General features: G+C 34.2%; 1 protein-coding gene and 1 long non-coding RNA gene across 2 annotated transcripts; one reads left to right on the forward strand and one right to left on the reverse strand.

Annotated features, from left to right (window-relative positions):
• Positions 1-215: 215 nt before the first annotated feature.
• LOC129791048 (uncharacterized) lies at positions 216-5,303 on the forward strand. Its single transcript, XR_008750659.1, has 3 exons — positions 216-3,610; positions 3,686-3,787; positions 3,852-5,303. It is a non-coding gene; the product is annotated as an uncharacterized LOC129791048 (long non-coding RNA).
• Positions 5,304-21,706: 16,403 nt separating this feature from the next.
• On the reverse strand, positions 21,707-22,676 carry LOC129791047 (uncharacterized). Its single transcript, XM_055828955.1, has 2 exons — positions 22,503-22,676; positions 21,707-22,444 (listed from the first exon to the last, which is right to left on the reverse strand). Exon 2 carries the CDS (start codon positions 22,436-22,438, stop codon positions 21,833-21,835), a length of 606 nt encoding a protein of 201 aa, XP_055684930.1. The 5' UTR covers positions 22,439-22,444; positions 22,503-22,676; the 3' UTR covers positions 21,707-21,832.
• Between the last annotated feature and the right edge of the window lie 531 nt (positions 22,677-23,207).

The following is a 23,207-nucleotide window of genomic DNA, read 5'->3' on the forward strand; positions in this document are numbered from 1 at the left end:
AAGATCTTTGGTTAAAAGACAATAAAAGCTGAATAAAATTATTAAAAAGGCCAAAAAAAATTGTCAAAAATACAGAAATTCTTCGGTCAAAAGTCGTAAAGCAACTCAAGTAACAGAATTTATTTGGTCGAAATAACAAAGATCTTTGGTTAAAAGACAAAAAAATCTAAATAAAATTATTAAAAAGGCCAATAAAAATTGTCAAAAAAACCGAAATTCTTCGGTCAAAAGTCATGAAGAAACTCAAGTAACAGAATTTATTTGGTCGAAATAACGAAAGTTGTTTGGTTAAAAGACAATAAAAGCTGAATAAAATTATTAAAAAAGCAATTTAATATTGACAAAAATACAGAAATTATTCAGTCAAAGTTAATAAAGTAACCCATGTAACTGAAGTTATTTGGTCAAAAGAACAAAAGTCATTTGGTTAAAAGACAACAAAGCTGAATCAAATTATTAAAAAGCAATTTAAAATTGTCAGAAACACAAGTTACTCTGTCAAAGTTAGTAAAGTATCCCAAGTTATTTTGGCAAATGAGCTTTTGCTGCCTAATTTTGCTATATTTACTAATTAACTTCAGTATTTAATATACTTATTAAATTATTAACAAAATGACAGAAATGATTCTGTCATTGGTTAATGAGTTATTAGCTGAAGTAGAAAGGTCAAATACTTTGGTGTGTTCTGGAAAATTCCATTCCTCAACCGAAGCATTCAGTTAAAGCAGATTGACGGAAGTTTTTGACAGCTTTCTGTTTTCTCCTGATTTCTTTGTAATTATGGAGTGAAAAACTGTGAAAAAATAGTGTAAAAGCAATGAAAATCCTTCATGAGTGATTATTCAAGAGTTTTCAAGTGCTATTGTAATGAAATTAGCAAGTTTTAGCACTAAAATTGAGATATTGCGTTGTGAGTGAAAAAAAAAACGAAGCCATTTTGTTTTCCTTTGTGAGTACGTTGACTGAAATGATTGGTTAAATCCGAATGGGTGAGTGGTACAAATATATTATATATAATCGTTTTTCTACAAATCAAACAAGTTTTGACATGTCATTCAGTCACTGAGCATTTCTTTTATTTGAATTAATTAATTCTGTTATAATATTATATAAATGAAAAACTTTTCCTTTTCTAATCAATTATATTTTCTTTTTTGACTATTTGATTCGGCTTTTTTGTCTTTTAACCAAACAACTTTTGTTATTTTAACCAAATAACTTCAGTTACTTGGGTTACCTTGTTAACTTTGACTGGAAAACTTTTGTGTTTTTGACAATTTCAAATTGCTTTTTTTAATAATTTTATTCAGCTTTATTGTCTTTTAACCAAACAACTTTTGTTATTTTAACCAAATAACTTCAGTTACTTGAGTTGCTTCATGAATTTTGACTGAAAAACTACAGTGTTTTTGACAATTTCAAATTGATTTTTTAATAATTTTATTCAGCTATATTATCTTTTGTCTACCGAATTGTTTACCAAATGCTATTTTATATTTTCCTTTTTTCACTTCTTTAACTTGCAATCTTCGTCAATAGAGATATGTTAGTTTGGTTAATGATGTGTTTAGCTGAAGTAGAAAGGTCAAATACTTTGGTGTGTTCTGGAAAATTCCATTCCTCAACCGAAGCATTCAGTTAAAGCAGATTGACGGAAGTTTTTGACAGCTTTCTGTTTTCTCCTGATTTCTTTGTAATTATGGAGTGAAAAACTGTGAAAAAATAGTGTAAAAGCAATGAAAATCCTTCATGAGTGATTATTCAAGAGTTTTCAAGTGCTATTGTAATGAAATTAGTAAGTTTTAGCACTAAAATTGAAGTATTGCGTTGTGAGTGAAAAAATGAAGCCATTTTGTTTTCCTTTGTGAGTACGTTGACTGAAATGATTGGTTAAATCCGAATGGGTGAGTGGTGCAAATATATTATATATATTCGTTTTTCTACAAATCAAACAAGTTTTGACATGTCGTTCCATCGCTGAACATTTTCTTTTATTTGATTAATTAATTCTGTTATAATATTATATAAATGAAAAACTTTTCCTTTTCTAATCAATTATATTTTCTTTTTTGACTATTTGATTCGGCTTTTTTGTCTTTTAACCAAACAACTTTTGTTACCTATTTTAACCAAATAACTTCAGTTACTTGGGTTACCTTGTTAACTTTGACTGGAAAACTTTTGTGTTTTTGACAATTTCAAATTGTTTTTTTTAATAATTTTATTCAGCTTTAGAAGAATTTCTATATTTTAGATGTGTTTCTTTCAAACACAGCTTTTGTATACCGAGCAAAATCGAAAGTCGTCAGATCGGGCTCAAACTTGGGATGAGCACGAATTAGGGTCCCCACATTCCAAAAAACGTATGCGCCAAAAATTTTTTTTTCCGGCCGGCCTAATTATAAACTTAAATTGCAAGAGAACGGTGATAGATAGAGACTTGCGGTAAACGGCAAAGTTTAAATATCGACCGGAAGACATCCGATTATGATGACAAATTTTACCCCCCACCCCTCCGTCCGCCATTTTGAATAACCTCCAAATTTTGTTTTGCCTATATCTCAGCCCCTGTAATAGCTAAAAATCTGAAATTTTGATATGTTGTAGGGGCCATCAAGACCTTTCCATCGATACATTATTTTCGAAAATCGGTCAAGTCGTTTATTCAATATGGCCGCTACAATTTATCATGGAAAATCGACCATATCTCTAAACCGGCTTGACCGATTTTGATCAACCCAGGGTCAAATGAAAGCTCTTAACATATCCTACAATTCTCTAGAACATCCGAAGTTTCAAAAGTGATTGCTAGAGGGTCAAAAAACGAAAACAAAATTTTCGATGAGTTTTCGATGAATATCTCGAAAACGGCGACATATTGTTACGATTTTTGGGAGAAATAAAATTACCGGAAATAAACAAACGGTTATTATGAATTTAAATGAAACGAAACCCCATCAAAAATATGTTTCGAGGTCGGTCGGCAGCTAAAATTTTGTCTGCAGTTTATTTTTTCATTCAAGTGCATTTATCGCGCTTCGGGAGCGTTCGGCGTGGGTGCAGAAAATTTCCGCGGTTTTCTTCAAAAATTCGTCAATTTGAGAGTGCAAAAATGATGGAAAATTCACGCAGAAGAAATGCGGTAAGTAATTTTACGATTTTCTTAATTAATTTGTGTAATTTTATCTCTTTGATCCTACTAGATTTCACAAATATCTTTTATGGAATGTTTTAGTAGCATCAGATTGATGAAATTGATAGAAAACAATGAGAAAAAATTAATTATTTTGATCTAAAAATTCTTCATTGCAAAAAAAGAGCCCGAAATTGATTTTTCTTTTTTTTTTTTTTAATTAATTTTCTCAAGATAAAAAAACAAAAACTTTTGTAAACAAGAAAAAAAAGAACAATTTATCAATTTTTTTCTATATTTCAGATCGTTTTTGGAACACAATCAGTGCCCAGGATGACCAGCCCGGAAGCCTTACCCGGATGCCCTATTCAGGAAACCCTGCCCGGACCCCTATCCGGATGGCCTGCCTGGATGCTCTACCCGGATGCCCTGCCCGCTTCTGCTTTAATTTTTGACAACATTGGAAAATGCGGAAATGTATGGTAATTCTTCTAATTCATATTTTTTCAAAAAATTCATTATTATTCTAAACTTTTTTTTTCCATATTTCAGATCCGTTTGAAGCACAAAACTGTCCGTGCCTGGCTTCAGTCCTCAATTTCTGGGATCCGGTCTTACACAACATTATGCAACATAATTTTCCGGAAATGGAAGGTGAGAAAGAAGAAAAAATATTTAGAATATGCTTTTTCCTAAGATTTTCTTTTATTTTTTAAAGTCCCGGAAGTCACAAAGGTGAAGAGGAGAGATCATCTGAAAAGCGGCCCAGCATCAAAGGAGACAGCAGGAGAAGGAAAAGGCAACGCCGGATATATTTTTTCAATATTTTTTTGTAAATTTTAAAAATAATAAATAAAAATATATAATAAAGAAAGGTCTGTTTGTTGGTAATCAGTCGTGTTCGGCTATACAAATCTACACCGTTTGACCGATTGCGATGAAATTTGGTACAGACGCTCCTTGTAGATTGTAGATTGTGGTGTGCATCCTGGACAATGCTGATTGTACGGACAAACTAAGCCACTAAGGCCCTTCGTGTCCTGCTCGGCATTTCCATTTTCTGCTGACTACTCGTGCGTAATGAGACATTAAATCAATGCCTTGCACAGAGTTCCACAAATTTTCCGACAAGATTCATGTTAAAAAACCTGTTTCGTTCCTTGGTCAAATCACCAGCTGCCATGACCGACAGCCTACTTAATACTCTGACCAATAAATTATCCTTAAAAAAGGCTCACACTGCTATGCAAGATTCAATGGTAAGAAACTTCCATCATGATCGATGAAAATTCCACTCATCCACCAAAGTCTCGTGCACAGCATAGAGCTCCCCTGGCGCAGGTAATTCACTCAACGAAGTCTCAGAAGATCTACCGCGAGGGGGTATCTTGATCAAGATCTACGGTCGGATCCTGATCACCTCGTATATAAGAAATCCCAAAGACAACGCCAAGCTTTACACCCGCAAACCATTCCAAGGCAACGAAATTCACCCAATGGCGCCTCCAAAGCTCTCGCCCACAGAGTAACGGGCATTCCTCCTAGTGATTTACGATCGAATCACTTAGATAAGAAATTACACCGCCACGACCACAGATGAGTTCCCAGAAACGCCAATGAATAAATTCCGCTTACCTTAAGGAGTCCAATAAAATCCCACAAACACTATTTCCCATACTCCATTGCCTCCCACTACGGAAGCATACGCTCCCTCAAGTGTCATCATAGCATGATTGTTATTCGCAATCAGCTGAATGGCGAATTAGCAAAAAGTTTCGGCTTGTCGCCTCATTCCTCACAAAAAACTTCCAACAAAAGATCCGAAGCCCCATTAGATGCACACACACATTGCACCCATATTGTCTCATATGGTGCACTCTTCAGCCACCAGCCAGCTCGGTCGTCCAACGGTGATTGTTTTTTTGCTGATCTCTCGCTCTCTCTGGTGCTCCAATGGTGCCCCATGATGCCTCCGCAGGAAAATTTGCAGGAAAATGGGCTGCTTCCACTTTTCTTCACCATTTTCACGAACTTTCGTACTCCACCATCACTGAAAGGCTAACTCTGCCCTATTACAGCTTAAAGCAAGCCGAAAAACGCGCTGTAAACCACTCTTGAAGCTCTTGAGCGCTTTGAGATGGGTGCTGCGTGCTTGAAAGACCACAGACGCTCCTTACACACTTAAAATTTTCACCGTAAATTTTACGGAATGGGCATTCTACGGTATTTCTGCACGCATCTTAGTTAAAATTCTTTAACTAAAATTTTAGTTAAATGAATTTAACAGAGAAATACGAGAAAACCGAAATATTTTAGTTTTTTTAACGAAATCTTAGTTAATTTCTCTATGATGTCTCCGTATATTTTAACAAAAATCTTAGTAATTTTTACGGTAACGACAAAAATTTTAGGGATTTTTTTTAGTAATTTTAACTAAAATTTTTTAGTAATTTAAACTAATTTTTTTTAGTATTTTTAACTAAAATAAAACAATTTAAACGGTTTTTTTTGTTTTTGTTTTTTTATTAAAATTATAAATAAAAAAAAAGTATTAAACTCAGGGGGCTCACAAGTTGACTCCCTGATGGAGTGAAAACTTCCACAAACAAGACACAAGAACTCCTCTGCGCGTACAAATTGGCTCCCGGATGGGACGAAAACTTCCACAAAGAAGGCACAACTCCTCGGTGCGTACAAATTGGCTCCCGGACGGGGCGAAAACTTCCACAAAGAAGGCACAAGAACTCCTCGGTGCGTACAAATTGGCTCCCGAATGGGACGAAAACTTCCACAAAGGCACAAGAACTCCTCGGTGCGTACAAATTGGCTCCCGGATGGGACGAAAACTTCCACAAAGGCACAAGAACTCCTCTGTGCGTACGAATTGGCTCCCGGACGGGGCGAAAACTTCCACAAAGAAGGCACAACTCCTCGGTGCGTACAAATTGGCTCCCGGACGGGGCGAAAACTTCCACAAAGAAAGGCACAAGAACTCCTCGGTGCGTACGAATTGGTTCCCTGATGAATGATGTGGGAAATCTCGGTGCTTTAGCGCTCACGCAATTCCCTGTCGGTGAGAAATGTTGTCTTTTAGATTGAATTTTTAAAGAAAATAAATTAAATATGGCATTACCTTCTTTGCCGGAAATTCTGAATGAGCAAGAACTCCTCGTTGCGTATAAGATGACTTGGGACGACGAGATGACGTGGGAAATTCCCTGAAAATTCTGATGAAAACTTCCCCAAGACTGCTCACAACTTCACTGCTTGACATCAACTGACAAAGTTTTTCTTCGCGGCGTTTCTTCGGGAACAAATTCAAAAACCGTTTTTTTCAACGAATATTTTAGGTAATTTTACTAAAATTTTAGTGAGTTTTCATCGAAAAAGACTAAAATTTAGTTTTATTTTACTAAATTTCTACGTAATGATTAAAAGACTAAGAAATTTAGGTTTTTTTACTAAAAAAAAAATTAACTATATTGATTTCGTAAAAAAAACCGAATGAATTATTTAATTTAACTAAAACTTTTGAAAATTTTCTGGTTTTCCGTTTAAAAAAGACAAATTTTCCCGTAAATGTACATTTACGGTGAATTTACCAGCAAATTAACTAAAATTATTTTTAGTGTGTATATCAGTCTGTTTCGAGTGGCCGTATTCATTTTCCCCCCAAAGCCCCCTTTTAGTAGCCCCCATATAAAATTCATGCATTTTTTGCGAATTTTTAAAGGCGCCGGAAATGTTGCTTGAAAATGATTTCTTCTCTTTGCAAATTTTTTCCTTTGGGTTTGATGAGTGGCCCTGTTTTTTTTTTTTTTACTTATAAACCATCACAATTTTTTCTCCAAAATTTGCGCGAAGCGCAACAAATCCCCGCGAAGCGGGATGAGGTAAATTGGAGCGAAGCGACAATTTATCTCGTTAATAATAATTTGCAAAAAAAACGCTTTTTTATATTCAAAACGAATTTCAACGGTATAACAGATTGATGAATTTTTTCAGAAAACTGCGGAAATATTCTGCAGAAAAAGTGTCCCAGCGCCATATAAAATTTCTAAAGAACACGTGTTCAGAATACCTTTAGTGCTTTCGAATTTTTCTGCAGAAATTCGGCAGCTAGTTTTTAACCTCTAGGCCGCCAAGCGGGGTCGTTGAACGACCCCAGCCCTATATTTCGTGCTATAACTTAATAATTATAAAAGTTAGCGTTCCCATTTTTTGGAAATAAGTTCCTTGGTTATCTGACGAGGTTGTGTAAAAATTTCAGCTCAATCCGACCACCACATGAAAAGTTATTAAGGAAAATGTAGAAGTAGGGAATTCAAAAATTGGTGTAACGGCCATGCTGTGGAAAATTTCTTAGAATGAAGTTAGTCACGTCATGAACCGTGTGCTAGTGGGGTTGTTTTTATTTCTCACCCTACCTTCTTAGTGTCAAAATTATCGCGAATAAGTAGCATAAATCGCATAAAACGTAATCAGAAGCACATAAGTGTTGAAAAGAATAAAGAATTTTCTAGAAATATTGCCATTTATTACGGTGCGGGAAGTGAGGGGAATGTGGGGAAGTAGTGAAAAAAAATAGCAGTTGCAGTCAACTTCGTGGCAAATTTCTCAAGAAGAAATTGTGAAAAATGAGTGAAAAATGTTTTTCCCTAATATCTTCTTCTACGTGTTTTGTGGTGGAAAATCTGTGATGCAAGGGGCAAGAGGACTATATAAGGAGTCTAAATGTAGTGACCCGACAGTTCCCGGTTTTATAGTTTATGAGAAAATCGACTTCCTTCTTGGGGTCGTTCAACGACCCCACCTTGGCGCTCTAAGGAAGCTCCAAGGTCTTGGCGGCCTGCAGGTTAATGGGGAGGAGAGGTCATAACCTCAAAGTTTTACCCCCAAAACCCTATATAAGTGCGGGAAGTGACTGCAGAAGTGCCTCGGATTTTATGAGCTCCACACTTAGAAGAAGAGGAGCTGTTGGTAGCCAGCCACCTAGAAGGCAGAAGAAACACCCTGGTTCCACGAGCCCCCAGTCTGAGAGGAGCGTTTGTGGCAGTGTCGAGCCAGGAAGGATGTCAAGTCACACCGGGATCCAGGGCGTGAGGAGAGATCTCACAAAATCCCCAATCACCCGAGAATCTCTCGGAGAATCTAGTGGGCCCGAATCGAAGGATGTCTTGGATGATGATCTACCATATTGGAGTCATTTATCGTCCACTTCCTGCCCAGTGCCTCGCTCCAGGGAGGCTCATCCCCATCAGGAGCCACGAGGTCGTACCCAGATAGACCAAGCTTTGATCATCTCCCACACTGGTGAAGAAATCAATGCCCACTGCTGCATCCCAAGAAGATTCATCACGAAGTGATTCACGGCGGAACAATAGATCCGGAAGGTAGCTCCATTGCTTTCCCGGAGGCTGCCCTAACTCTTACCTGGGATTATTCTTCAGAATTTATGCCACACTTATTCTTAAAAATAAATAGATGTTCCTGAGGTGACCTATGCTGTTTTTCTTCCCCCCCCCATCTCTCTTCTAGGCTCTCGTGGAATCTCATTCTTTGGGGCTACTTTAAAGCCGAATATGATAAGGGTAAATTTCGTCACAAAATTTTTTTTTTTAATTTTTTGATATATTGTAGCTGACTATATTATCTAGGCTCCATGCCAAAAATGCAGAAAATCTAGGGATCCGTTCTCGAGATATAGCCTTCCAAAGTTGGCATGTCATATCTCGGGTTCTACAAGTCCGATTTTGATCAACTCAAGCGCAAATGAAAGGTTTCGTGAAACTCTACAAATGTCTAGAACATTGCAACTTCGATAAATGACCGCAAGAGACGCTAAAATCGAAAACAAAACTTTCGAATATTCAGCTTTTATTGTCTTTTAACCAAAGATCTTTGTTATTTCGACCAAATAAATTCTGTTACTTGAGTTTCTTCATGACTTTTGACCGAAGAATTTCTGTATTTTTGACAATTTTTTTTTGGCCTTTTTAATAATTTTATTCAGCTTTTATTGTCTTTTAACCAAAGATCTTTGTTATTTCGACCAAATAAATTCTGTTACTTGAGTTTCTTCATGACTTTTGACCGAAGAATTTCTGTATTTTTGACAATTTTTTTTTGGCCTTTTTAATAATTTTATTCAGCTTTTATTGTCTTTTAACCAAAGATCTTTGTTATTTCGACCAAATAAATTCTGTTACTTGAGTTTCTTCATGACTTTTGACCGAAGAATTTCTGTATTTTTGACAATTTTTTTTTGGCCTTTTTAATAATTTTATTCAGCTTTTATTGTCTTTTAACCAAAGATCTTTGTTATTTCGACCAAATAAATTCTGTTACTTGAGTTTCTTCATGACTTTTGACCGAAGAATTTCGGTATTTTTGACAATTTTTATTGGCCTTTTTAATAATTTTATTCAGCTTTTATTGTCTTTTAACCAAAGATCTTTGTTATTTCGACCAAATAAATTCTGTTACTTGAGTTTCTTCATGACTTTTGACCGAAGAATTTCTGTATTTTTGACAATTTTTTTTTGGCCTTTTTAATAATTTTATTCTGCTTTTAATGTCTTTTAACCAAAGATCTTTGTTATTTCGACCAAATAAATTCTGTTACTTGAGTTTCTTCATGACTTTTGACCGAAGAATTTCTGTATTTTTGACAATTTTTATTGGCCTTTTTAATAATTTTATTCAGCTTTTATTGTCTTTTAACCAAAGATCTTTGTTATTTCGACCAAATAAATTCTGTTACTTGAGTTTCTTCATGACTTTTGACCGAAGAATTTCTGTATTTTTGACAATTTTTTTTTGGCCTTTTTAATAATTTTATTCAGCTTTTATTGTCTTTTAACCAAAGATCTTTGTTATTTCGACCAAATAAATTCTGTTACTTGAGTTTCTTCATGACTTTTGACCGAAGAATTTCTGTATTTTTGACAATTTTTTTTGGCCTTTTTAATAATTTTATTCAGCTTTTATTGTCTTTTAACCAAAGATCTTTGTTATTTCGACCAAATAAATTCTGTTACTTGAGTTTCTTCATGACTTTTGACCGAAGAATTTCTGTATTTTTGACAATTTTTTTTTGGCCTTTTTAATAATTTTATTCAGCTTTTATTGTCTTTTAACCAAAGATCTTTGTTATTTCGACCAAATAAATTCTGTTACTTGAGTTTCTTCATGACTTTTGACCGAAGAATTTCTGTATTTTTGACAATTTTTATTTGCCTTTTTAATAATTTTATTCAGCTTTTATTGTCTTTTAACCAAAGATCTTTGTTATTTCGACCAAATAAATTCTGTTACTTGAGTTTCTTCATGACTTTTGACCGAAGAATTTCTGTATTTTTGACAATTTTTATTGGCCTTTTTAATAATTTTATTCAGCTTTTATTGTCTTTTAACCAAAGATCTTTGTTATTTCGACCAAATAAATTCTGTTACTTGAGTTTCTTCATGACTTTTGACCGAAGAATTTCTGTATTTTTGACAATTTTTTTTGGCCTTTTTAATAATTTTATTCAGCTTTTATTGTCTTTTAACCAAAGATCTTTGTTATTTCGACCAAATAAATTCTGTTACTTGAGTTTCTTCATGACTTTTGACCGAAGAATTTCTGTATTTTTGACAATTTTTTTTGGCCTTTTTAATAATTTTATTCAGCTTTTATTGTCTTTTAACCAAAGATCTTTGTTATTTCGACCAAATAAATTCTGTTACTTGAGTTTCTTCATGACTTTTGACCGAAGAATTTCTGTATTTTTGACAATTTTTTTTGGCCTTTTTAATAATTTTATTCAGCTTTTATTGTCTTTTAACCAAAGATCTTTGTTATTTCGACCAAATAAATTCTGTTACTTGAGTTTCTTCATGACTTTTGACCGAAGAATTTCTGTATTTTTGACAATTTTTATTGGCCTTTTTAATAATTTTATTCAGCTTTTAATGTCTTTTAACCAAAGATCTTTGTTATTTCGACCAAATAAATTCTGTTACTTGAGTTTCTTCATGACTTTTGACCGAAGAATTTCTGTATTTTTGACAATTTTTATTGGCCTTTTTAATAATTTTATTCAGCTTTTATTGTCTTTTAACCAAAGATCTTTGTTATTTCGACCAAATAAATTCTGTTACTTGAGTTTCTTCATGACTTTTGACCGAAGAATTTCGGTATTTTTGACAATTTTTATTGGCCTTTTTAATAATTTTATTCAGCTTTTATTGTCTTTTAACCAAAGATCTTTGTTATTTCGACCAAATAAATTCTGTTACTTGAGTTTCTTCATGACTTTTGACCGAAGAATTTCGGTATTTTTGACAATTTTTATTGGCCTTTTTAATAATTTTATTCAGCTTTTATTGTCTTTTAACCAAAGATCTTTGTTATTTCGACCAAATAAATTCTGTTACTTGAGTTTCTTCATGACTTTTGACCGAAGAATTTCGGTATTTTTGACAATTTTTATTGGCCTTTTTAATAATTTTATTCAGCTTTTAATGTCTTTTAACCAAAGATCTTTGTTATTTCGACCAAATAAATTCTGTTACTTGAGTTTCTTCATGACTTTTGACCGAAGAATTTCGGTATTTTTGACAATTTTTATTGGCCTTTTTAATAATTTTATTCAGCTTTTAATGTCTTTTAACCAAAGATCTTTGTTATTTCGACCAAATAAATTCTGTTACTTGAGTTTCTTCATGACTTTTGACCGAAGAATTTCTGTATTTTTGACAATTTTTTTTTGGCCTTTTTAATAATTTTATTCAGCTTTTATTGTCTTTTAACCAAAGATCTTTGTTATTTCGACCAAATAAATTCTGTTACTTGAGTTTCTTCATGACTTTTGACCGAAGAATTTCGGTATTTTTGACAATTTTTATTGGCCTTTTTAATAATTTTATTCAGCTTTTATTGTCTTTTAACCAAAGATCTTTGTTATTTCGACCAAATAAATTCTGTTACTTGAGTTTCTTCATGACTTTTGACCGAAGAATTTCTGTATTTTTGACAATTTTTTTTTGGCCTTTTTAATAATTTTATTCAGCTTTTATTGTCTTTTAACCAAAGATCTTTGTTATTTCGACCAAATAAATTCTGTTACTTGAGTTTCTTCATGACTTTTGACCGAAGAATTTCTGTATTTTTGACAATTTTTTTTTGGCCTTTTTAATAATTTTATTCTGCTTTTAATGTCTTTTAACCAAAGATCTTTGTTATTTCGACCAAATAAATTCTGTTACTTGAGTTTCTTCATGACTTTTGACCGAAGAATTTCTGTATTTTTGACAATTTTTATTGGCCTTTTTAATAATTTTATTCAGCTTTTATTGTCTTTTAACCAAAGATCTTTGTTATTTCGACCAAATAAATTCTGTTACTTGAGTTTCTTCATGACTTTTGACCGAAGAATTTCGGTATTTTTGACAATTTTTATTGGCCTTTTTAATAATTTTATTCAGCTTTTATTGTCTTTTAACCAAAGATCTTTGTTATTTCGACCAAATAAATTCTGTTACTTGAGTTTCTTCATGACTTTTGACCGAAGAATTTCGGTATTTTTGACAATTTTTATTGGCCTTTTTAATAATTTTATTCAGCTTTTATTGTCTTTTAACCAAAGATCTTTGTTATTTCGACCAAATAAATTCTGTTACTTGAGTTTCTTCATGACTTTTGACCGAAGAATTTCTGTATTTTTGACAATTTTTATTGGCCTTTTTAATAATTTTATTCAGCTTTTATTGTCTTTTAACCAAAGATCTTTGTTATTTCGACCAAATAAATTCTGTTACTTGAGTTTCTTCATGACTTTTGACCGAAGAATTTCGGTATTTTTGACAATTTTTATTGGCCTTTTTAATAATTTTATTCAGCTTTTAATGTCTTTTAACCAAAGATCTTTGTTATTTCGACCAAATAAATTCTGTTACTTGAGTTTCTTCATGACTTTTGACCGAAGAATTTCGGTATTTTTGACAATTTTTATTGGCCTTTTTAATAATTTTATTCAGCTTTTATTGTCTTTTAACCAAAGATCTTTGTTATTTCGACCAAATAAATTCTGTTACTTGAGTTTCTTCATGACTTTTGACCGAAGAATTTCTGTATTTTTGACAATTTTTTTTTGGCCTTTTTAATAATTTTATTCAGCTTTTAGTGTCTTTTAACCAAAGATCTTTGTTATTTCGACCAAATAAATTCTGTTACTTGAGTTGCTTTACGACTTTTGACCGAAGAATTTCTGTATTTTTGACAATTTTTTTTTGGCCTTTTTAATAATTTTATTCAGCTTTTATTGTCTTTTAACCAAAGATCTTTGTTATTTCGACCAAATAAATTCTGTTACTTGAGTTTCTTCATGACTTTTGACCGAAGAATTTCGGTATTTTTGACAATTTTTATTGGCCTTTTTAATAATTTTATTCAGCTTTTAATGTCTTTTAACCAAAGATCTTTGTTATTTCGACCAAATAAATTCTGTTACTTGAGTTTCTTCATGACTTTTGACCGAAGAATTTCGGTATTTTTGACAATTTTTATTGGCCTTTTTAATAATTTTATTCAGCTTTTAATGTCTTTTAACCAAAGATCTTTGTTATTTCGACCAAATAAATTCTGTTACTTGAGTTTCTTCATGACTTTTGACCGAAGAATTTCTGTATTTTTGACAATTTTTTTTTGGCCTTTTTAATAATTTTATTCAGCTTTTATTGTCTTTTAACCAAAGATCTTTGTTATTTCGACCAAATAAATTCTGTTACTTGAGTTTCTTCATGACTTTTGACCGAAGAATTTCGGTATTTTTGACAATTTTTATTGGCCTTTTTAATAATTTTATTCAGCTTTTATTGTCTTTTAACCAAAGATCTTTGTTATTTCGACCAAATAAATTCTGTTACTTGAGTTTCTTCATGACTTTTGACCGAAGAATTTCTGTATTTTTGACAATTTTTTTTTGGCCTTTTTAATAATTTTATTCAGCTTTTATTGTCTTTTAACCCAAGATCTTTGTTAGTTCGACCAAGAAAAAATTTTTTTCTGTCTTTTTATTAAAAATTCTGTTTGCGTGACTCATCCCAAATTTAAGTTAGATCTGAAGATTTTACATTTTAGAGTGGAATTCAGAAAAGCCGAAGTACTTCAGTAAAATTGACTGAATAATTCAGTTAAATGACATTGCGAAAATGCTGTAACTATTTGAATTGGTCAAAACGGCCGATGAACTTCAGTAAAATTAATCAAATAATTCAGTTAAAGCGTACCAATCATTTGAATTGGACAAAATATGTACTCCTTCACTAAATCAAACTGTTTAATATCACTTACCAAAGAAATTTGTTAAATCACCCCTTCACTGAAAAAAATGGTCAAATATCTTCCACTGTATTAATTTGTCAAAAAGACTGAAGTACTACAGTGGAAGACCGAGACCAAATAATTCAGTCTTGATCTTCCACTGTATTAATTTGTCAAAAAGACTGAAGTACTACAGTGGAAGACCGAGACCAAATAATTCAGTCTTGATCTTCCACTGTATTAATTTGTCAAAAAGACTGAAGTACTACAGTGGAAGACCGAGACCAAATAATTCAGTCCTGATCTTCCACTGTATTAATTGGTCAAAAAGACTGAAGTACTACAGTGGAAGACCGAGACCAAATAATTCAGTCCTGATCTTCCACTGTATTAATTTGTCAAAAAGACTGAAGTACTACAGTGGAAGACCGAGACCAAATAATTCAGTCCTGATCTTCCACTGTATTAATTGGTCAAAAAGACTGAAGTACTACAGTGGAAGACCGAGACCAAATAATTCAGTCTTGATCTTCCACTGTATTAATTTGTCAAAAAGACTGAAGTACTACAGTGGAAGACCGAGACCAAATAATTCAGTCCTGATCTTCCACTGTATTAATTGGTCAAAAAGACTGAAGTACTACAGTGGAAGACCGAGACCAAATAATTCAGTCCTGATCTTCCACTGTATTAATTTGTCAAAAAGACTGAAGTACTGCAGTGGAAGACCGAGACCAAATAATTCAGTCCTGATCTTCCACTGTATTAATTTGTCAAAAAGACTGAAGTACTGCAGTGGAAGACCGAGACCAAATAATTCAGTCCTGATCTTCCACTGTATTAATTTGTCAAAAAGACTGAAGTACTGCAGTGGAAGACCGAGACCAAATAATTCAGTCCTGATCTTCCACTGTATTAATTTGTCAAAAAGACTGAAGTACTGCAGTGGAAGACCGAGACCAAATAATTCAGTCCTGATCTTCCACTGTATTAATTGGTCAAAAAGACTGAAGTACTACAGTGGAAGACCGAGACCAAATAATTCAGTCCTGATCTTCCACTGTATTAATTGGTCAAAAAGACTGAAGTACTACAGTGGAAGACCGAGACCAAATAATTCAGTCCTGATCTTCCACTGTATTAATTTGTCAAAAAGACTGAAGTACTGCAGTGGAAGACCGAGACCAAATAATTCAATCTTGATCTTCCACTGTATTAATTTGTCAAAAAGACTGAAGTACTACAGTGGAAGACCGAGACCAAATAATTCAGTCCTGATCTTCCACTGTATTAATTGGTCAAAAAGACTGAAGTACTACAGTGGAAGACCGAGACCAAATAATTCAGTCTTGATCTTCCACTGTATTAATTTGTCAAAAAGACTGAAGTACTACAGTGGAAGACCGAGACCAAATAATTCAGTCCTGATCTTCCACTGTATTAATTTGTCAAAAAGACTGAAGTACTACAGTGGAAGACCGAGACCAAATAATTCAGTCCTGATCTTCCACTGTATTAATTTGTCAAAAAGACTGAAGTACTACAGTGGAAGACCGAGACCAAATAATTCAGTCCTGATCTTCCACTGTATTAATTTGTCAAAAAGACTGAAGTACTACAGTGGAAGACCGAGACCAAATAATTCAGTCCTGATCTTCCACTGTATTAATTTGTCAAAAAGACTGAAGTACGGAATGAATTAGTTAAATTTCATTCTGCGAAGCTCTTCCACCATTTTATTTCGTCGAAACGACCGAAATGCTTTAGTAAAATTGACTGAATAATTCAGTTAAGTGACATTGCAGGACCGCTTCAACCATTTTAAATGGTCGAAATGACCGAACTATTTTAGTGAAATTGACTAAATAATTCAGTTAAATCACTTAGCCGGAGTGTTTCAACTATTTGAATTGGTCAAAACGACCGATGAACTTCAATTAAATTGACAAAATAATTCAGTTAAAGCCTTTTGCGTGAGTGTTCTAACCATATGAATTGGTCAAAATCGATGAAAAAAATGGTTAAATATCTTCGACCAAATAAATTAGTCAAAATACTCTCGATGAAAAAAAAATGGTCAAATATTGACCAAAAAAATTAGTCAAAAAGACCAAATTTTTGACCAAAGTAAAACAGTGGAAGATCGAGACCGAAATTTTCAGTTAAAAAAGCTGAAGTATTTTTAACAGTGCAACAATACGAGCCCCGAGCTTCCGTTTATATGGCATACAATTGGGTGAGCGCAAAAGAAGCCATGAAAGATTGTGGGATAAAAGATTCTAAAGAGAAAATTAGAATATAAAAGCACGAGAGAAGAATTTAAAGTTGCGGTTTAATTTTATTTTGTAAAAACAAAATATTAAGAGAATTTTTGGAATCATTTTCGCTTTAAAAAGCTTCATGCGGATGCCTTTTTTAATTAATTAGATAAATTGTTTAAAAGCTTTTTGAGTGAATAAGAAAATCAAAAAGCTCCGTTTGAGAATTTAAGTATTTTGTCAGTTATTTTTAGAGGATTAACTTATCATAATATATTAAAATCAATCAGAAATCTTTCTGTTTATATATACTGAATTTCTTACTGAAAAGCTATTTCCATCCAAATTAAAAACTTTAAAAAGAAAATAAAAATTGAACGTCAATCTTAAATAAATTAAAATCAAAGAAGCTTTCTTATATTTACTAATTTAAATCTATTTCCATAATAAACCTCAACACAATCATTTTCTGCGCAAAAATATGAAAACACCCACCACATGTTCTCTTTTGTCTGAATCATCTGCATATACATCCATTTACTTTGAAATAAAACCAAAAACAGCCCGATCAAGAAGGAAAATTCTTTCACGGGTGTTCCTCTCCATAAAATTCCATAGAGAAATTATTATATAATAATTTATTCCAACAAGTGGCGCTTTCATTTGTTATTCCCCGCGTGAAGAGGTGCCTTCCTGCTGCCCAAACAATGCACCCAAAAAACGAGGCTTAAAATTCGATTTGGAGCCCCGGAATTTTATAGAAGAAATTTTATGGAAATTACACAAAAGTCCCCCTCTGTCGTGGACATTATCCAGCATTGTGGTGGCCCAACAGAGAAATTCTTCCAGTCCACGATGAAAATAAATTGTCGCTGATGGTGGAGAATAGATTTTTGACAATAATAATCCAATAAAGCGAAGCAGTGTTATTTTGATTGTGGTGGCCCCGAAAGAACTAAAAGGCGCGAGAGAAAGAATTTACATATGAAAAGGTATTATACCTTTTGTCGAAGAAAAATGGATAGAACAAACATGGGTTTTCTTCGCTCTCTGGGACAGCACGCGGTGAGAAAACATCCAACTTCAATGGGGCGATAAGCGACAAACCCGAGGAAGCGCTGTATCCATTTTCTCAATGGATGGACTTTGTGGCAAAATATTCGCTAAATTTAATTAATTGATTTTTTCTCCACTCAAAATCTTGCGGTAGAGGTGAAGCTGTGAGAAATTGCCGCGGAGTGTTAAAAATCCGGTGAAAAAAGACCATGAAGAAATCTCACCACCTTCCCTATTTGGCAAAAAGAGCCATAAGTCACTGAGAGATGGTGCCTTTAGCCAATGGAATAAAATGTCAGGTTGCTCCATTATCTTCCCAACACAATATTTGATGAATAACACAATGGTAAAGAAGATAAATGTGTCATAGGTTTCATTTCTTTTATCTACCAAGCTCCACCATTCCTTCGGCTATTAACATCTCTTTGGGGTATTTATGGGAAAAATTGGCGTGGTCTTCTCATACATTGTATCATGACAAAGAAGCCCTATAACATATAACGTAACGTCGTGATATTTTGGAATTTTGAGAAAAACGTTAATGCGGTGATAACAGCAGTGGCATTTCCATGGGAAACTTCCACTACTTTTCATCTACTGAAAGAAATGATAAATGTTGTGGTTTGAATAGACACCCTGAGAACACAGAACGCAACTTTGCGTCAAAAGCAAAGGTAAATGATGCATAAAATGTAAGAATCTTCATGTAGAACCATATTGAAGAAATCCCTTCTAAAATGTTTTCAAGACAGACATTCTTTGCGAAATGATCCACTAATTTGCCAATATTTCATCCCATAAGCCGAAAGTGTCCAAGAAGGGATGACTAATTTGGCATTGAGTGGATCATAAAGAATGTCACGATGGTCGGAAATGGGTTTTGTGTCTCATCCTGGCTCTCACATCTCCCCATGGAGCTCACTTAAATCCTTTAGTCGTTGATTTGCTAACGCAGACGCAAATTATGGCTCTATTAGTTGTTGCGGAAAATTTCCTCTGGGACTGTGAAATTACGAATTTCAGCGCGCGATCCATGGTGCGAAAGAAACGTACAAATTGTCCCGAACTTCTGCTACATGTCTTGTGTGGGATGCATTTTACTGAAATTGTTTGGATTGTGTGAGAATTTATTGTAAAACATTAAATTTCACACGAAGACCTCTTTTTTCGATCCTCACCGCTGAAGCTCTTCTCCAACGGCGTGGCAAACAATAAATATCCGTGAAAATTGTCACAAAACCCCCATTGAGGCCATCGCGACAAAATTATTCCTGGGAGCTGGAATAAAAAGCAAGACGCGGGAGGAGAAACCAATTAACTGCAGCATCCAATTATTAATAATTTCTCCGAATAAACAGCATCTTGGCGATGGATAAGTAATGGTGAGGTGGGAAAGTAGCACGACCACCCCCCAAGAGGTGGCAGCGTATTGCGGGAATAATTCCATCTGAAGCACCACAATAAAGATTCTAATGGACATTTTTGGGCGCACAAGCGCGGGGGATTTTTTTTACGTTGGATTTGGGCAGAGACCTGCGACCCCTGCGCGTTGGATTCTTTAGCGCGCCATAGCTTTGTGTGTAATCGCCAGGAGGCACATTGAGGGGCAAAGGTGCCGGCGGGGGGCGATAACAAACGCTATGGGGACTCCACCCAGCATGTCACCACCGAGTTCCAGGTCCTCTCTTCTCTTGGGCCTGGCCGACGAGCCCGGGATGACACTGCGCTTTGCGACGTTCAACCATGGCAATGAGGAGCTGAAGGCACACCGCCACGGGAGTTGCACTGAGAGAAAATTTACAATTTTTTTTAAATCTATTTTTTTTTTTTATAAAAAGGACCAGATAATAGGAAAATTGAAAACTTAAGGACCATTAAGTTTGATACACTATATCCAAATTTTCGAAATCTAATCAATTTAAATCCTTCTAATTAGCTTAAAATCAGTACCTAACCAATTCGATAGAGATTTCCACAAAAATGCATAAAATGACGTCACCACTGTGTTTTTGTCCCTTAAAATGCATGAAACTTAAACTTGTCATTAACAAAATATTACCGTAAATACTTCATGGGTTTAAAGTTAAAGAAATCAAAATAATGACGTCATTACTTATATTTTTGGGCAAATATTTGACGGCTTATTTTAATTAATCTCAACTGAAAATGGAAAATTTCCTTGGAGATTTTTCTTGCTTTCTACAAAATTACTTATTCCAACTGCTTCCGGGAATATGGAGTCCTCACGTACAATAGCGAATCAACTACTTAAGAATTGTCTTACAATTTTTTTTCTCTCAGTGTTTCTCATTGCCCCTTCTACCAGCCGCCGATTGAAGGCACATTAAATGTAATGCTGGTTAAGTGGAAAATGCGCGCGTAGCAGCTTTATGTGATTTCTGGGATTCATCATTGGGACGCACCACGGAATGGTGTGGGGTGGAGGGAGCAAAGAAAAAAGACACTTCTTCGGCATTGTGTTGTGTCAAAACGAATATTCATAAATTTGAATTTATATTCATATTGAAAATATTTGACGTTATTAATGATGTACAAGATCATGTCAACGAATTATTAATATGATTGTTGTCGATTTCCTTTCATCTGTGCTCGACATTCTCAACTCCTCCCTTATTTTTTTTGCTCCTCCCTGGTGAGGATCGAGACTCACAATGATCCTTCGGGGCAAAGTATTGAGTCATGCCGGAAACAGGACGTGGTTGAACTGCAAAACCACAGGAAAGATCATAAAAAGGGCTTTTTATGGGACACTGACAATGGTGATTCGCGAGACGCACCAGCGCCAATAATTTATAGAGTCCAGACACAGCTTCACCCAAAATGAAGTATAAATTAATTTTATCGATTCCTGTTTTGACACCCTCTCGCGACCAGAAACCACCGGATGAATAACACTCTCATCCCCCGAAGGAAGAAACTCCGAAATCGCTTAAGCTCACCTAAGGAAGAAGGAAAAAAGACTCCACTGCATTAGCGAAAATTGGCGCCAAACCACAAGACTCCTTTTTTTTTTTCTTAACAAAACCATAATATTCCTGCTCTTCACGAGTGTGTAGCTCATTTTTTTGTTGCACCTCTCCCTACCAACTCCATGCCATCACCCGAAGAAGCCCAAAAGTCATCTTATAGGAAAGGTGAATGGAGAAAAATTAATATAAATATTTTGAGATGGAGTAAGATACATTTATCAGATATGAGCACAAGCTTACTGGACTCCTGCTGTTATGACAAAGTGAAGAGCTGATGCGCTTAACCGGTGTTAATTCGTTAAAATTAACTCTGCGACATATGACAATTTTTTAACATCATTGTCTTACAAATGTTTTCATTCCGCCTTCCATCGTAGCGCTCCCTTGGCTCACGATAGAGTCCCTCATCGTATGGGTGTTTATTGAAATTCTTTGGGGTAAATAAATCTCCCGGTAATCCTCAGATTACACATGTCAAAATGTCTACTTGGGCCCTCTCTGGATGGCATAAAGATGCAATCACAGGAACATCATCACACAGAGGCAGGCAATCAAGGTAGGTGCAAAGAAAGCGAGATGGTCCAACAAAGAATTTACAAAATTGGCCCATTCATGATTACGTCTTACCCAATAATGAGTGGTAAGATCCCTTTTTGCCCTTAATTTGTTTTTATTTTTGAGAAATATTTAGTTTAATTAAACAGGACATTAAAATTACGTTAGAAAAAAGAAAATGTTTTTCTGATTTTCTTAATTCAGAATAAAAAAAATCAAGGATATTTATCCCTCTTTTTCTGATATATTGTTTTAATTTTTAGCTTCATTCGGTAAATCTTTATGGAAACGATTTTAATCAGAATTAATTAAAGATTTGCCTTACATTTTGCAGACCTGAAGAAAGACACAATTATTATCTCCGAAACGTAGTACCAAACTTGGCTTAAGTATAAACTCACCTATAAATATTTTCTCTTTAAATCTTTATTTAACTTCTATATTTCATTACAGCTTCTTGCTAAATTTAAATCCAATCAACATTAATTAAGAAAGTTAGTAGAATATGAATAAATGCCATTTTAGTGTCAAATCACTTCTTAGCACGGCTCTTCTTGTCTCCATGAACCAATTTGCGGATCATCTGATTCATCTCGTAGGTTTTAAGAATCTCCCTGGCGCCTGCCAATGTATGATCATCTGCCTCAAAGAACATCCTTCGTAGTTCACCTGGAGCTTCCAGTACGAACTTATCAATTATTGCAATTGAGCGACTTTCCTCACTTCCTCCGAAGTTGCACCACATGGATTGTCCACATAGTCTGAAGAAGAAATTTTCCGGGGACTCATTTGCTTCTGGCTTCATTGACCGAAAGATGTAGCGCTCCAAATGATCCGGTCTCTTGGGAGCGAAATAATTATCGAACTTTTGCAATGCCGCCTCATAGGGATTAATCGATTGAGCCTCATCTTCGGGGGGATCAATTATTGAAAGGTTACGGAAGAGAGTATGTAGCTGAACACCACCAAAGAGCAGCAAGATAGCTTTCAATTTTTTCGGGTCGGTTTCTCCAAGAATTACCAATGCATTTTCGAACCTCTCTTTCCAAATAGTCCAATCATCCCTGAGGACCTCCGTGCCCTGATTTTTCTCCCATTTAAAGGGAGCCAAATTGGAAAATGCCCAAAATGAATTCATTTTTACCTAAAAAAAAAATGTTTTGTTTCTTTCCGGAAAAGAATTTATGAAGAATTTTATTTACTTATAAGTCTCAACCAAAATTTAACTCGTTTGTAAACCTTTCTAGCTCAAAGGATATCTTTTATTCCAACTAATGATTATTATTAACGTTATTAACCGATGAATAACTTAGGGAAAGAAAATTATTTCACAGAACGGAAATGTCAGTGGCAGCTCGCGATCCTCGCGATAGAATGATCAAAAGTAGGGTTACGTAAGCGCCATCTGTGATTTAAACAATTTTTGCGATCGCTCACTTTGGTGAAATTAAATTTCGGTGAATAATTTTCAAAATTCTTTTAGGACGTTAAGTTTTGAGAGTTTTTATTGTTTCTTTATCATTAAAGTTTAAAGATTTAATTATTTTTTATCAAATTTTCGAGTGAATTAAAATTGTTTGAAAAAAAAACCCTAAATATTTAAAATTTTCCAACAAGTAAAATAAAACAAACTAATGGACCCAATTGCTCAAAATATTGATGATTTGATTATTTAAACTATTTATAAAAATCTTAACGTAAAATGCAACATTAAGCATACGTCGGAAAAAGTCAAAATGCAATTCCTTATATCAATCTCAACCAGTCTTGAGTGCACCACAAAAGCAACCAAAAGAAGTCCGTATGGGCAACATGAAGAGTTGAAGATAAGAACAATGTAACTCCTTTTGCAATGCCAGAATGGGTAGATTCACAAAGAGAAGTCTCACAGAGTCTTCCTCCTAAAG

The sequence above is a fragment of the Lutzomyia longipalpis genome, chromosome 2 (genome assembly GCF_024334085.1).
Source record: "Lutzomyia longipalpis isolate SR_M1_2022 chromosome 2, ASM2433408v1".
In the NCBI taxonomy this organism is placed as follows: Eukaryota; Metazoa; Arthropoda; class Insecta; order Diptera; family Psychodidae; genus Lutzomyia; species Lutzomyia longipalpis.

What these genes read in the sequence shown, in the direction of transcription:
- LOC129791047 (XM_055828955.1), bottom strand. Translation starts at nt 22,438, where the DNA reads ATGAATTCATTTTGGGCATTTTCCAATTTGGCTCCCTTTAAATGGGAG.